Genomic DNA, 13330 nt, shown 5'->3' with positions numbered 1-13330 from the left:
TTTCGATCGAAAAATCCAAAAAGCTGATCAGTTTCCACTACTAAACTCAAGTACTTGAAATTTTGGTTTTCCATTGAATTGTCAATTTTTGCAACCCCCCCCCCCCCCCCTCCCCCAACCCCCCACCAGGTACTACGGTTTGTAGGGCTATCGGAAATGTAAACCCAACAACAAATCACTCGGATTGCAGCTCAACATCATAGAAAACAAATTCGGTACAGAATGTAAATGATTCTGTACTGTACTTGATAAGCGTGCAACTTCTGAAATTCCTATAGCAATTTCCAATACCGTTCATCGAAAGTTCTGGCACTAGCAACTTTCCTACTGCTCTAAAAACAAATCTAGACTTGTTGGATTATCACTGTCAGTTCAATTGAAACCGGCAGTGACCGAGTCATCACTGCCGGTTCAGAGTCCCACAGGACAACTGGACATGAATTTCATGGACTTACAGAAGTAGCCTCCTCTAAGAAAATTTTCCAGCTACACAAAATGCTGGACAAGAATGCAGTTGGGAAAGGGAAAGAAAAAGAAAAAAGAATGAAAATAACTCAACTGCTAGCATTGGCCAAGTTTCTCAAGAGAAAATGCTACAAACAGTATATGTGCTCTGAAGCAATGGGGAAATGTGATGTTGCCTAATTCTTTTTTTCTTCGTAACTGGTAACTAACAAAAGCTTAGCTTCTCTATTTACACACAAAAATCTAATGGGCTACAAAGTGGCAGGTTCAAATATGTGCCTTACCGTCCACTGCCAAGTATCATTGTTTACTCTGCGACATAGGATCAACAAATCTGCTGTACTGTGCCGCCAGTTCTTGGTAAAATTTAACATCAGATGGCTTTATTCTGCTAATTGCAGACATGAAATGTCTAATTTCTACTTCTGGAATATCAATGTTCTCCTGGAGAAAATAAATTGTTTATCAGTGAATCACAAACATCTAAATACAATCCAATAGTCATGTGCAACAATGGGGGAAAGAACAAATAGCTTACATCTAAGGCGGCAATAGCAGTTTCCCTGCAGACAAGCTTTATGTCAGCGCCAGTGTAACCTTCTGTAAGTCTAGCAAGCTCATTTAGATTGACGTCATGACTACATGGCATGTTGCGTGTATGGATCCGGAAAATATCCACACGATCAGCCTCATCTGGTGGTTGCACATCAAGCAGCCTATCGAAACGACCTAGCGCATACATTGTTCATAAAGTCAGACCAAGTACTATATAAGTAGCCCAACCAATGTATGTAAGCCAGACAAAATGTGAATAACCAGACAAATAACCTGGTCTCAGAAGTGCACAATCAATTTTGTCAGGGCGATTTGTGGCTGCAATAACAGTAACACCAATTCTTTGCTCCAAACCTGTAGCAACCATAATAAGTTATGCATGCTCTAACCAAAACATCAATAGGATCTTTTAGAGGTTGTACATGACAAAAACATGAATACGAAGAGAAGCTAATGACATCGACAGGAATAGCCAAAGAGAGGATTTTTGGCATGCAATTGTTAGCCAATGTTCACATTCAGAAGCAGTCCTTTTTTTTTGCAGGGAACAACCATGATATTCTTCAAATGAATACAGCTACCAATTAAAATTATTCATAATCCACAATCACAAGCTTAAAACACCAAATTGTATTGTACTCTTAACAACGAAATAATCCAATTAAAATAACTGCTGAGCTAATTGCAGGACTAAAATAATGGATAACACAATGAGGTATTAAAACTCACCATCCATTTCCACTAGCAATTGACTGAGAACCCTATCACCAACTGATATGCTATCATTTTCACAGCCTCGAGTTACTGCAAGCCCATCTATTTCATCGAAAAATAATATTGCTGGTGCATTATCTCTGGCTTTTGCAAATAGTGATCTCACTGCCTTCTCGGAGTCCCCAACCCATTTGCTGAAAAGTTCAGGACCCTTAACTGCAAGGAAGTTTAGTTTTGCCTCGGAAGCTACAGCCCGGGCCATCAATGTCTTACTGCAACCAGGTGGTCCAATCATTAGCAATCCTCTAGGGGGGCTGACCCCCATGTTTTCGAATGCTTTTGGGTTTTTCTGTGGCAACTCGATGGCTTCTATTAACTGCTCCTTGATTCTCACTTGGCCGCCAACATCTTCCCATCGTATCTTTGGAAGTTCAAGTGATACCTGTAAAGGAAATCATAGATATCAAAATATGATGATCAGCTACAGATTAAAAAAAACACTCGTTTTTTATTTCCCATAGGATAATAATGCATTTATGAAGCACATTGAGTAATGAAACACAAAAGGAACATACAATCAACTGAACTATTTGACAAAGCTTTGTATCAATTTTCAACGAATCTGCAACTTCTAGACTAAATTGGAGTTCATGAATGAAAAGATTGACACAAACAAAAAAAAAAGAGAAGAAAAGATGAGAGAGAACAACAACATTGCTTAAGCAGCAAACTGTTATGAGAAAGGAAAAATAGCAAATTATTATAGAAGAGATTGTCATCAGACTAAATTGGGTAGATCGGGAGGGTGAATATGATACCTCACGCATTGCACTCGGCCTCACTTTAATTTTAGCCTTCTCAAAGTCCTCAGTGGTCACTAACAAGAGCAAGTCATCTTTCTTGCCACTAGATCCATTGTTTTCTGTGTCATTGCTCCTACTGGTGCACAGGACATCATCCACTGACATTGTTAACTTTGAGAGAGAGGATGCTATTGAGTTTACTTGATACCCCAAAGGATCATTAATCTCTCTAATATCAGGCTTTTCTGCATTATTGTCATAATACCCTAGTTGTTGAGAACTCTTCTTTAGGCTGATATAACGGCGAAGAGCACTTAACGCAGCCTCATTGCAGAGGGCAGCAAGATCAGCACCCACAAAACCATGAGTAGCGGAAGCAAGGGACTCAAGTTGCTCACAACTGAGAGAATGCTGAACTCCAACTAGAAGGTGTTGAAGTATGTCCAGCCTTTGTACTGGAGATGGTACTCCTGCAAGCAAGCCATTTCAGGGGGAAAAAAAATCAACAGATGACTTAAGGTAAGCAATTTATCAACTGGACAACCATGCTAACACCATTAGAATTGATTGTTCTCATATCACATTTGATATCACCTATAAGCACGTGGAGAAAATGATAAAATAATCTATAGGGTAGGGATGATACCATGTTTCTTCAAAGATAATCCATTGTTTAGAAATTTTTTTTGGTTTAAAAGTTATGATTATTCAACATATAATGATCCATCCATGTACTCAACAAATCTCAAAATTTAAATAGTTCTTGGTGTCAATAACTGAACAGACAACAAGCAAGTAAAGTAGATTACACCCATAATATTAACTTGAGTACATGAATAGCATCAGATATTTGTACCTATCTCAATTTTTCGGTCCAACCTTTCCGGGCGTTTCAATGCCGGATCAATACTATCGGGTCGATTTGTTGCAGCAATCACGAGAACACGGTCTCTAGGGCTCATAGCATCAATCAGTTTTAACAGAGTGGCAACAATTCTAATAGATAATTCCTCACTCCCATCCTTCCTTTCTGGAGCAATTGCATCCAATTCATCAATAAATATCTAAAAGAAAAAAAAATTATAGGTAATCAATCCTTGATTCTTTTACAATGGTAACATGTAGTTTGAAGAAAACTAATCAGGGCAATCAATACTTGTTATCCATAGTATATGTCTAGTAAACCACTGCCATAATCATATCTAGATGATACCTAGCACATTGAAGTGGACATTGATGGGTGCACTGTAAAATATGTTGGACTGGAAGTCATCATTCTCATCGAGAAGTGCCGAATCCAACATAAAGAAAATTATTTGTTTGTATTAGAAAAAATAGGTGATGATCTAAAGTATCAAAGAGCCATTGAACAGTGTGAAAAAATGGTGACAATGTGGCTTTATGTGGTGGCTTGGAGTTTTTACATTATAAACAGAGGAAATATGAAACATAGATTTCAATATATCAATGTAAACTGGCCAGTTTGGCGGCATAAATTTTTAAGAGAACAAAATGTAACTTAAAACATATGAGCTGCAAAGAACATCTTACAACTCAGGAACCTAGAATTCAACAATTTAAATGTATTCAGCAAATTATCAGAAGGTAGTAAAGATGCTTTATATTCAATACCTTGCTAACTATCCAAGTATAGGGGGTACCATTGTAAAGATAGATTCCAAAAGTTACCACAAAGAATTATTATATTTTTTCAGTTTCACAACATATAAGTGAAAAACCAAAACTATGAAAGAGGCAAATTTTCTTAATTTTAAAGCATAGTTGACATGATGAAAAAAATGTAGGTAAGCATTAGAGAGTCTAACCACAGCAGGGGCAGCTTGCTTAGCTGAACTGAAAACATCATAAAGTGCCTGCTCACTTTCACCATAATACTGACTAATGATCTCTGGTCCGTTGATTGTAAAAAGATTGACTCCTTCATCATAGGCACAAGAAGTAGCAAGAGAGGTTTTCCCTGTTCCAGGTGGACCAGAAAGAAGGATACCTCTGTACCAGAGGTTATCTTTGACCCTGAAACCAGTCAACATATTAGTGATGGAAATAACTTTCTTTTTTATGGTTGGACGTGAGCGATGAATCAATATTTCACAGTATACCTTTGCAAGCCAATTTGGTCTTTGATTGAAAATGAAATGATTTCTTTTATTTCTTTTGATTCTTTGGATAGCCCACCAAGTCTTGGACCGTGATTGAAATCTCCGTTTCTTGCATCAGTACGAAAGGAATTGTGTGCTGATGGGCCTGGCTTAACAAAGGCAATCTCCTCTGAGCAGACTGAACCAGAAAGATGCACTTTCGTGGTTCTGTCAACAAGGAATGAAACAGGCGCTTCCCCAAATTTACCAGAAAACTCTTCATTAGACGGTAACTTATCTTTATCATGCACCATATCAGGAGCAGAACCATCTACTTCTGCTCCCATAACAATAAACATAGACAATTTCCCACACATCAGGAGGGGAACATAGTTTGCTTTCAGTAGGTGCCTACCACTGAGCCAGCGTGATGCACAAGTCTGCAGCAACTCATTAATTTTCTCATCTGCTAATGATGATCTTGCAGTAGCTGGATCCAAACACAATGAAGGGCCACTGTGGGATGCAATATCATAGGACTCATTCCTGCCTGACAGAACTGAAGAATTTCTCTTAGGTGATTCTATAACCATTCCATTTCTTATAGGATGGTGTACAGACTCAGATTCAATCTCGCTGGAAGATCCAACTTTAGCTGGGACAAAACTAAGGTAAAGATTGCTGCATTTTATCACCCGTAAAATGTCAACATCAGTTTCCTTTGGGGCCTGAGATGTATATAGGGGGCTAAAAAACAAGGAACAACCTACTGAAGGATTTCCCAGGGAGCAAGCAAGGTCCCAAGACAGCTTGATACCATTCTTTTGGACCTAAGAAAACAACAAGATTAAAAACTTTTTCGCTGGGACAAGATTAAAAACTTTATCAGTTATTAAGCATTCTAACCATTGCTTTATAAGTGGCACACAAACCTCACGTGAGGGGAAAACTTTGGCAATCACAAAGTTTCGACCAGCTTCATTAGGCATGAGATCATTATCCACATCAAGATCAAAGAACTCGTTGCACTCCTCAAATAAACTATCAAGTGGTGAACCATCTGATCGACCCCTATTTGAAGAAATGAGAGATACCTAGAAATAAGGAGATCAGTTTCAGCTTATTACCAAAAAGGACATTTAGACTAGCATACTAAACGGTTTTTGCATCATTGCATGAAGTATAAACACGGAAGTTTTGTTCTACGATGAGAGTAACATAACTCGACACGATAACACATATCTGGACATGGCTGTTTAGTGACAATGCTCAAGCTGATGGGAAACGAACTGGGATCACTAGTGATTCATTAAAAAAATTTGCTAAAGCTAGTCAACAAAACGATGATTTTCAGCACCAAGAGATAAATTCAACTTCTCAACTGCGATAAGCTACAGCATCAAAGCAAACATTGCAGCAATATGCAACAGTGAAATGGACTCACACAAATCAAAGGTAAGCTCATCAGCTCGCCATCAACTAACCTACGCCAAATGCCCAAATCGAGCCACATTCCTAAAATCGCAGCTTCTTTAGCTAAAGAAGGATCACATTTACAGAACAATCATAGCTTCCTTAGCTTAAAAAGCAAGTTGGGCACACGAAGCATTCCAAAAATCTCAAGGAGGAGGAGGAGGAGCATCAAGCATGAGCTTACGGAGACGAGGCACCCAGGCCGCAGCGCGGCGCCGACCATGGCGGGCTCGGAGAGCCAGAGCCTCGCCTCCCCGCCGCGGCTCCCGCCCCTGGGGACCACATCCGCGACGGTCCCGGAGAAGCACCCCTCGCCGCCACGGGGCACGAGCGCCGGGTGCCGCGCCGCCGCCGCCGCGGCGACGGACGGGAGGTCGAGAGCTCCTCCGCCGCCGCCGCCGCCGGCGACGCTTCCACCTTCGCCGCCACGGGATGCAGGGGTGCGAGGGGACGGCTGCGGCGACGCTGCTGACTGCTTCTTCTTGGCCTTCGGAGGCATGGCGGCGGCGGGGGCGGCTGCGCGGCGCGGCTTCCGGCGAGGTCACGAAGTTCGGTGCTTTGGTAGGGTTTAAGTGTTTTTTTTAAAAAAAAAATGTTTTTTCTAGGTGTTGCAGTTGGGCCAAGTATGAAGACGGGTTCATTGGGCTCATTTGGTGTTCTGGGCTGGCATCTGGAGATGGAATTATGGCCCACTAGGCCTGTGAAAGAGTATTTCATCACTGAACTATAAGTTCAGGAAAGAGTGAATTTCACCTGAAACTGGCTAAATAGTAACTTATATAATCAAATCTCTAAAAAAATCATAATAATTTAATGGAAACTCATAAAACATGATCTAAATTCAAAATGTTTCATTAGTTGCGCTCATATTATATGAGTTTTGTTTTTAATTATGTGATGCAACCTAGTGCAAAGTGGAAATTATAGTATACCCTGGGGTAAAGCGAAAGTATGTACTCCTACTAAACTAAGGTAAGCAAAACAATGTACAATCTACTCTGTCTTCGGTCTTCCTTGAAAAAAATATAATTCATTTGTACCAATTTTAGATGAATCATTTTTTTGAGAAAAAAATGTGAATTCTTTTTTAGGGGAAAATTATGTGAATTTACTAGTTCTAGAGATAACCCAATCACCCAAATCAATCAATCCTTCTCAAGCCGGCAAATTCGTCGGTTGTTGATTGGTCCACGTGGCGCGCCAACATTTAAGATAAATTCGGAATTAACGAGGATAAAAAACATGCTAGGGTATGTAAAAGGAGATTAATGAATAGAAGTATCTAGATATATGTATTATTATGTGCAGATCTAGATAGATCCAGTCATGTGTGTGAAGTTACAAACAAAAGGTAAATTCAATCTAGATTAATGGGGTCTCAGCTTTTAGTATCTGCCCTCTTTGTAACACACACAGACATCAATTAATCTCAAGCTAGCATTGGACCACATGGTGCTGTTAAATACCGAGATAAATCAAGCATTTACTAAAATGGAGAAAGCTAGAGCCTTCAAAAATCTGAATTACTGTCTAATTCTCCTTCGGCCACTCCAATACAGAAACCAGTAACAAAAATTCACAGGGCAAATTTATCTAAAAAATATCATAAGACAACTTAAAAGGAAAGAGGAAAACTTGATAGTAAACACATAGGGGCCATATAGCGGCGCGCTACTTTTCTAGTGTATACTAGTAAGGTACTTGACACTGAAATTTTTTTTTCTTTGCAAGCATTGTTATGGCTAACACACTTTTGCCTTTAAAAGCTGTATAATTCATATATTTTTGTTGCCAGTCATCATCACTCCGATACCGCAAGAATTACATATATGCATTAAAAAATGCACGTATGAACACCCATCTTTTTTGGGTTTGTTGGAACCATGCCACATTAATTTTGCAAAATTTGAGATATGCCACTCGTATCTCAATAACATGTAGGACCCACATGAGTTAATGATATGTGGGTCAGGGTGGCATATCACAAATTTTACAAAATTTTTGTAGCATGGTTCAAAATTTCCCTTTTTTTTAGCACTAAACATTAAACAGGCCTCAGCTCTTGGGCCATTGGGCCCCAGAGAACAGAGCCCGCGATAAACAGAACGAATCAAGCTGCGACACGTGTCATCAAACCCCCTCCATGTCAGCCGCCACAGAAGCAGATAAGGTTCGTGCGCGCGCGACAGCGTAGCCATGAGCCCATGACACCGAGCAGAGAGCGATCACCAATTCACCATGGCGGCGTTCATGGCGAGCGGCAGGTCGACGGTGGCTCCTTCGACGACCCCCAGCTGCCGGCCGGCGGCGAGATTCGTCACCCCGCGCAGCCTCTTCAACTGGGGCGGCAGAAGCGCGCCGCCGCCGCCGGAGTTCCAGTACCACGACGTCGTGCCGCCGTTCCCCATGTCGCTCGTCGCCAACACCCACCTCAGAGGCAAGCTCTTCTCGTTCTCGATATGATGATTTAGTTCTTGCTCGATTACTGATCAGTAAGTAATTCTTGCTCGATTGCAGGTCGCGAGCTGAGATGCTGCTACAAGGCAACCGTGGACGGCTTCAGCGCGACGGACTTCCATCGCCGGTGCGACTTCAAGGGCCCCTGCGTCGTCGTCGGCCGCACCGCCGCCGCCGGTGGCGGGGTCAGGTTCGGCGGGTTCAGCCCGGAGGGGTACCGGAGCACGGACGACTACTACGACACGCTCGACGCCTTCCTCTTCTACTGGCCGGAGACGGACACGGACGCGGCGGCGGCGGCGGAGGAGGAGGCGGCGGTGGTGGTGCTGCCGAAGGTGGGCGGGAGCGGGGCGGCGCTGTTCGACTACGCGCGGGGCGGGCCGCAGTTCGGTGCCGACGGGCTGCTCATCGGGCCGCCGCTGACCGCCGTGATGGGGGTGTTCACGGGGCCCGACTCCAGCGCCGGCGCCGGCGACCTCCGCGGCGCGCGGTCGCGGCTCGGGCTGTCGTACGCGAGGCGGCCGGACGGGAAGGAGAGCCTGTTCGGCGACGAGAGCAGGGCGGAGCTCGACGAGGTGCTCGTCTTCTGCAGCCCGCAGATTGCGAGCTTGTACTGATCACCATTGTTGTATAGTGGAGTGAGTAGCTCAGGGCTAGAGGGGTAATAATTCAGGTAATTACTCCCCCTGTTATTAAATATAATCATTTGACATTTGTATATACTACTCCCTCCGTCTCAAAATATAACAATTTTTAGCTCTCAAGATTTGTCTCAAAATATAACAACTTCTCCACTAATATTCTTTTCCCAACCAATCACAACTCTTCACCATTCACTTTTCTCACCTACCCCCACTACTCAACCAATCACAACTCTCCACCATTCACTTCTACTTACTTTCTTAATAACCATCTCTAACTCTAAAAATACTTATATTCTGGGATAGAGGGAGTAGTAGTTTAGCAAAGATTAATGAGGAAAGGAAAGGTCCAATTTTGAGTTTTCCTCACGAGCACATGATTGGCTGAAAGTGCTTGGCTTTCCGTGCATTGAAATCGGTGTCCTAGCAACACTCCTGGTTCTTTTCTCTAACAAAAGTTGGATTAAATTTTAGATACTCGTGCCACGCTTTTCAAACCGCTAATCGGTGCGTTTTGTGCGAATGAAAGTTGTTCTAAAATATAAGATTAATCCATTTTTTAAATTTGTAATAATTAAAACTCAATTAATCACATGTTATTACCACCTCGTTTTACATGAAACACTTTATCTTCATCTTCATCTTCAATTAGGCTGAGTTCATTAGGAGGAGATTGGAATCTCCCGCGCACGAAAAACGGAAACAGCACGTGATTAATTAAGTATTAGCTATTTTTTTTCAAAAATAGATCAGCATGATTTTTTAAGAAACTTTTGTATTGAATTTTTTAAAAAAACACACACCGTTTAACAGTTTAAAAAACGTGCGCGTAAAACACGGGGGAGAGGTGCTGGGAACATAGGCTGCCGAACACAGCCTTAAAGCCTCGCATGTACTACATTGTAAAAATGGTTTTTTACATAGGCCTTTTAGATGAGTTAGCCTTATATCTAAAGACTGGCTATGCGAAATAAAACAAAATCAATTGTTCATCTCTCTCATTCTGAACTCTCCTCTCTCCCACCAATATAATTGCTTACCCATGGCAGTGGGGATTATCTACAGTACTGCACTTGCAGTAGCTGCCACTGACATATGGGACTGGGTCCACTTGTCAACCACTGCTACTGCAAATGCAGTACTGTAGAGGATCCATGTCCTACCCATGGGGAAGGGGAGGAGGGTAGAGGTGATGCCGTTGGAGTTCCACCCATGAGATGCTGCCGCTAGTGGCGAACCAAAAAAAAACTACCGGGGATCCAATACATATTAATTATCTAATTATTAGATAATAGGAAAAAGTCCAAGGGATTAGCTAAAAAGCTGTCGAGTGTTTTTTTAGGAAAATTTTCAAATCTAACTATAGTATATAATTTCATTAGAACTATACTATAATAATAATAATAATAATAATAATAATAATAATAATAATAATAATAATAATAATAATAATAATAATAATAACTTGTATATATGTATTAAAACAATATATGCAACTTTATATCTAATTTATATAGAGATAACAATGTAGTTATAGTGTAGTTACACTATAGTTACAATGTAATTACAATGTAACTACAGTGTAACTAGCATGTAACTTAGATATAACTTGAACAAATCTGCCATAAACATGTAATGATGGGATTAGCTTGTGAAAAGAGGGATTACATCTGATAGCAAAATATCTCAGCACAAATCTTAGCACGAAATCAACGGCCAAAAAAATGACAGTTTTTCGTCATGAAAACTGTCGACAGTTAGCTAGCAAAACCGAAAGTCCAACCCCCCCCCCCCCAAAAAAAAAAACCTTTAGATAGAAGTACGTCTAGCACCCTGAACTTTAAAACCAGGTATGCAACCCCATAAACTTTGTAAAACCGTTCATATTACCCTCTAAGGTGGTTTTGTATAGTGGTTTTTATCTAATTTCTATATAAATTGGATGAGTTTGATCATGTGGCATACACATTGAACATATATATTAAAATCTCCCCTTAAATATTTCTTTTTCCCACTTGTTAGCTCTCACTTACAAACAAATACCAACATAATAATAGTATGGTATCATTGTATAAATTGATGACTTACAACTGATGATATGCAAATATGTTGTAGTAGTTATTTAAAGTTGTCCGTCTAAGCTTTCAAAATATGCAAAACCACCATCCAAAATCACCTTAGGGGTTAATATGAATGTTTTACAAAGTTTAGGGTGTTAGATGTACGGTTTTAAAGTTTAGAGTGCTATATGAACTTTCATCCAAAGTTTAGGGAAGTATATAGACTTTTTCCTAGCTAATATATTAATTAATATGGCGCAAATTAGTCCGAATTGAAAATTTTAACCGGGGACCCCGAGAAACACTACATAGGAATGCCCCTTGGTTACTGCCACCGCCACCACGACCTCCTCATGCGGGTCACTGTTAGGGCTGGGCGTTCGGTCAGACCGAAAAATTCGGTCTCGGTCTTCGGTTTTTCGGTTAGTTCAGTCTATGGAAACTCAAGACCGATTTTTTTTTTAAAAAAAAACTCAAGACCGGCAAATTCGGTCTCGGTCTCGGTCTGACCGATTTTTTTCACAGAGAGTGGAGGCGGAGGCGGCGCGATGGTCGATGGATGCCCGCGACTGCGATGGATGCGGCGCCTGCGCCGACGCCGACGCTGGAGGAGGAGGGCAGAGGCGGAGGCGGCGCCAGCGCCGGTGCTGGAGTCGGATGACGGAGACAGTGCTGGAGGCGGGCGGAGGCGGCGCGATGGACCGAGGGATTGGAGTTGGAGGCGGCGCGGCTTGACCGGTTGTGGGAGGCAGCGCGCGTGACTTACTCCCTCTAGGGTTTGTTGTATTTACTGGGCTTATTGGGCTTCCTAGGTCTATTAGGACACAATTTGATTTTCTTGGTTAATTCGGTTAACCGAAGCCTATAACCGAATTACCTGAAAAAAAATCGGTCTTTCGATGGCTGAGACCGAAGTACTAACCGAATTTCTCGGTCTTTTCAGTTCGGTTCTTCGGTTCGGTCTAAGGTTGTGTTCTTACCTTCAAGTTCCCAACCCCTCTTCCTCGTTTTTCGCGCGAACGCTTTTCAAACTGCTTAACTGTGCGTTTTTTTTAAAAAAAAGTTTCTATACGAAAGTTGCTTAAAAAAATCAAATTAATTCATTTTCAAAAAAAAATTAGCTAATAATTAATTAATCATGCAATAATGGGTGCTCCGTTTTGCGTGCTGAGGAGGAAGGGTTCCCAACCCCTCCTCCCGAACGCAGCCTTATTCTGCCCACCCCTAGTCACTGCCACGTCCACGGAATTCCACCCTCGAGCACAAGCGCCACCACGGCCGTTACCACCTCTTCCTTTAGTCTTCCTTGCGGGCACAAGCACCACCGCTGCTGTTGGATCTGAGTGGTTCTCTTCGGTGATTTGGGGGAGAAGGGAGTGGAAAGGGAGAGAAAATAAAGCAGAGGGATGGTAAAGCATTCACTCGCACATACTAGTACTACAAATTTGGACAATAAAATGTGTCTCATCTAACCAAAACTCTTTATATTTTGAGATGAAGGGAGTAAAACTCAGCTTAATACTCCTTGCTATATATTGAGAAAGGGGTGTGAGCCCCTGATCCACCATCACATCACATCAGGTAAGTAAGCCCTTATACATTACTAATGCCCCTAAGCAATGCATACAATATGAATTGTAACATGTTTATATTTGGAAACGAAAGGAGTACATGATTTGTCAGCTTACTTATGGAATAGTATTACACTTCAATCGTCATTAGGGCAAGTTCAGTAGATCCCGGCATAGGTTCTTGGATAATTCACCTTTTTTAAGAGACTCCTTACGTGCTGGGTATCCACTAGTTTAAAATACTTGTGCTATCAAAAATCTGATCCTAATAATGATACTTGTACATTGAGGTCATTAGTTCTGAAGGTAGTAGAGACCAAAGTTGAGTTGTCTTTGAGACGGATAGCACTGGAGATTCGAAGGGCATTACAGATTGTGAAGCATATCCCTGCAAGTTCTGCCTACAGAGGAGAGAGAATTTGGCCCTGCAGGCTTTTATCACAAAAGCTTTACGTGTAATGGGATCATGTATAAAAATTCCTATATCTGTCA

General features: G+C 41.6%; 2 protein-coding genes across 2 annotated transcripts; one reads left to right on the top strand and one right to left on the bottom strand.

The window, feature by feature from the left end:
• Positions 1 to 240: 240 nt before the first annotated feature.
• On the bottom strand, positions 241 to 6659 carry LOC127754213 (calmodulin-interacting protein 111). Its single transcript, XM_052279706.1, has 10 exons — positions 6294 to 6659; positions 5569 to 5730; positions 4658 to 5466; positions 4364 to 4571; positions 3394 to 3601; positions 2553 to 3007; positions 1750 to 2176; positions 1294 to 1374; positions 1004 to 1194; positions 241 to 909 (listed from the first exon to the last, which is right to left on the bottom strand). Exons 1-10 carry the CDS (start codon positions 6606 to 6608, stop codon positions 766 to 768), a joined length of 3000 nt encoding a protein of 999 aa, XP_052135666.1. The 5' UTR covers positions 6609 to 6659; the 3' UTR covers positions 241 to 765.
• A 1612-nt stretch (positions 6660 to 8271) lies between these two features.
• On the top strand, positions 8272 to 9628 carry LOC127753768 (uncharacterized). The gene is made up of 2 exons (XM_052279193.1): positions 8272 to 8546; positions 8627 to 9628. Exons 1-2 carry the CDS (start codon positions 8348 to 8350, stop codon positions 9181 to 9183), a joined length of 756 nt encoding a protein of 251 aa, XP_052135153.1. The 5' UTR covers positions 8272 to 8347; the 3' UTR covers positions 9184 to 9628.
• Positions 9629 to 13330: the final 3702 nt, after the last annotated feature.

This window comes from Oryza glaberrima, chromosome 11, assembly GCF_000147395.1.
Source record: "Oryza glaberrima chromosome 11, OglaRS2, whole genome shotgun sequence".
In the NCBI taxonomy this organism is placed as follows: domain Eukaryota; kingdom Viridiplantae; phylum Streptophyta; class Magnoliopsida; order Poales; family Poaceae; genus Oryza; species Oryza glaberrima.
The sequence above is the reverse complement of the archived record's forward strand: the minus strand, read 5'-3'. Positions and strand labels throughout refer to the sequence as shown.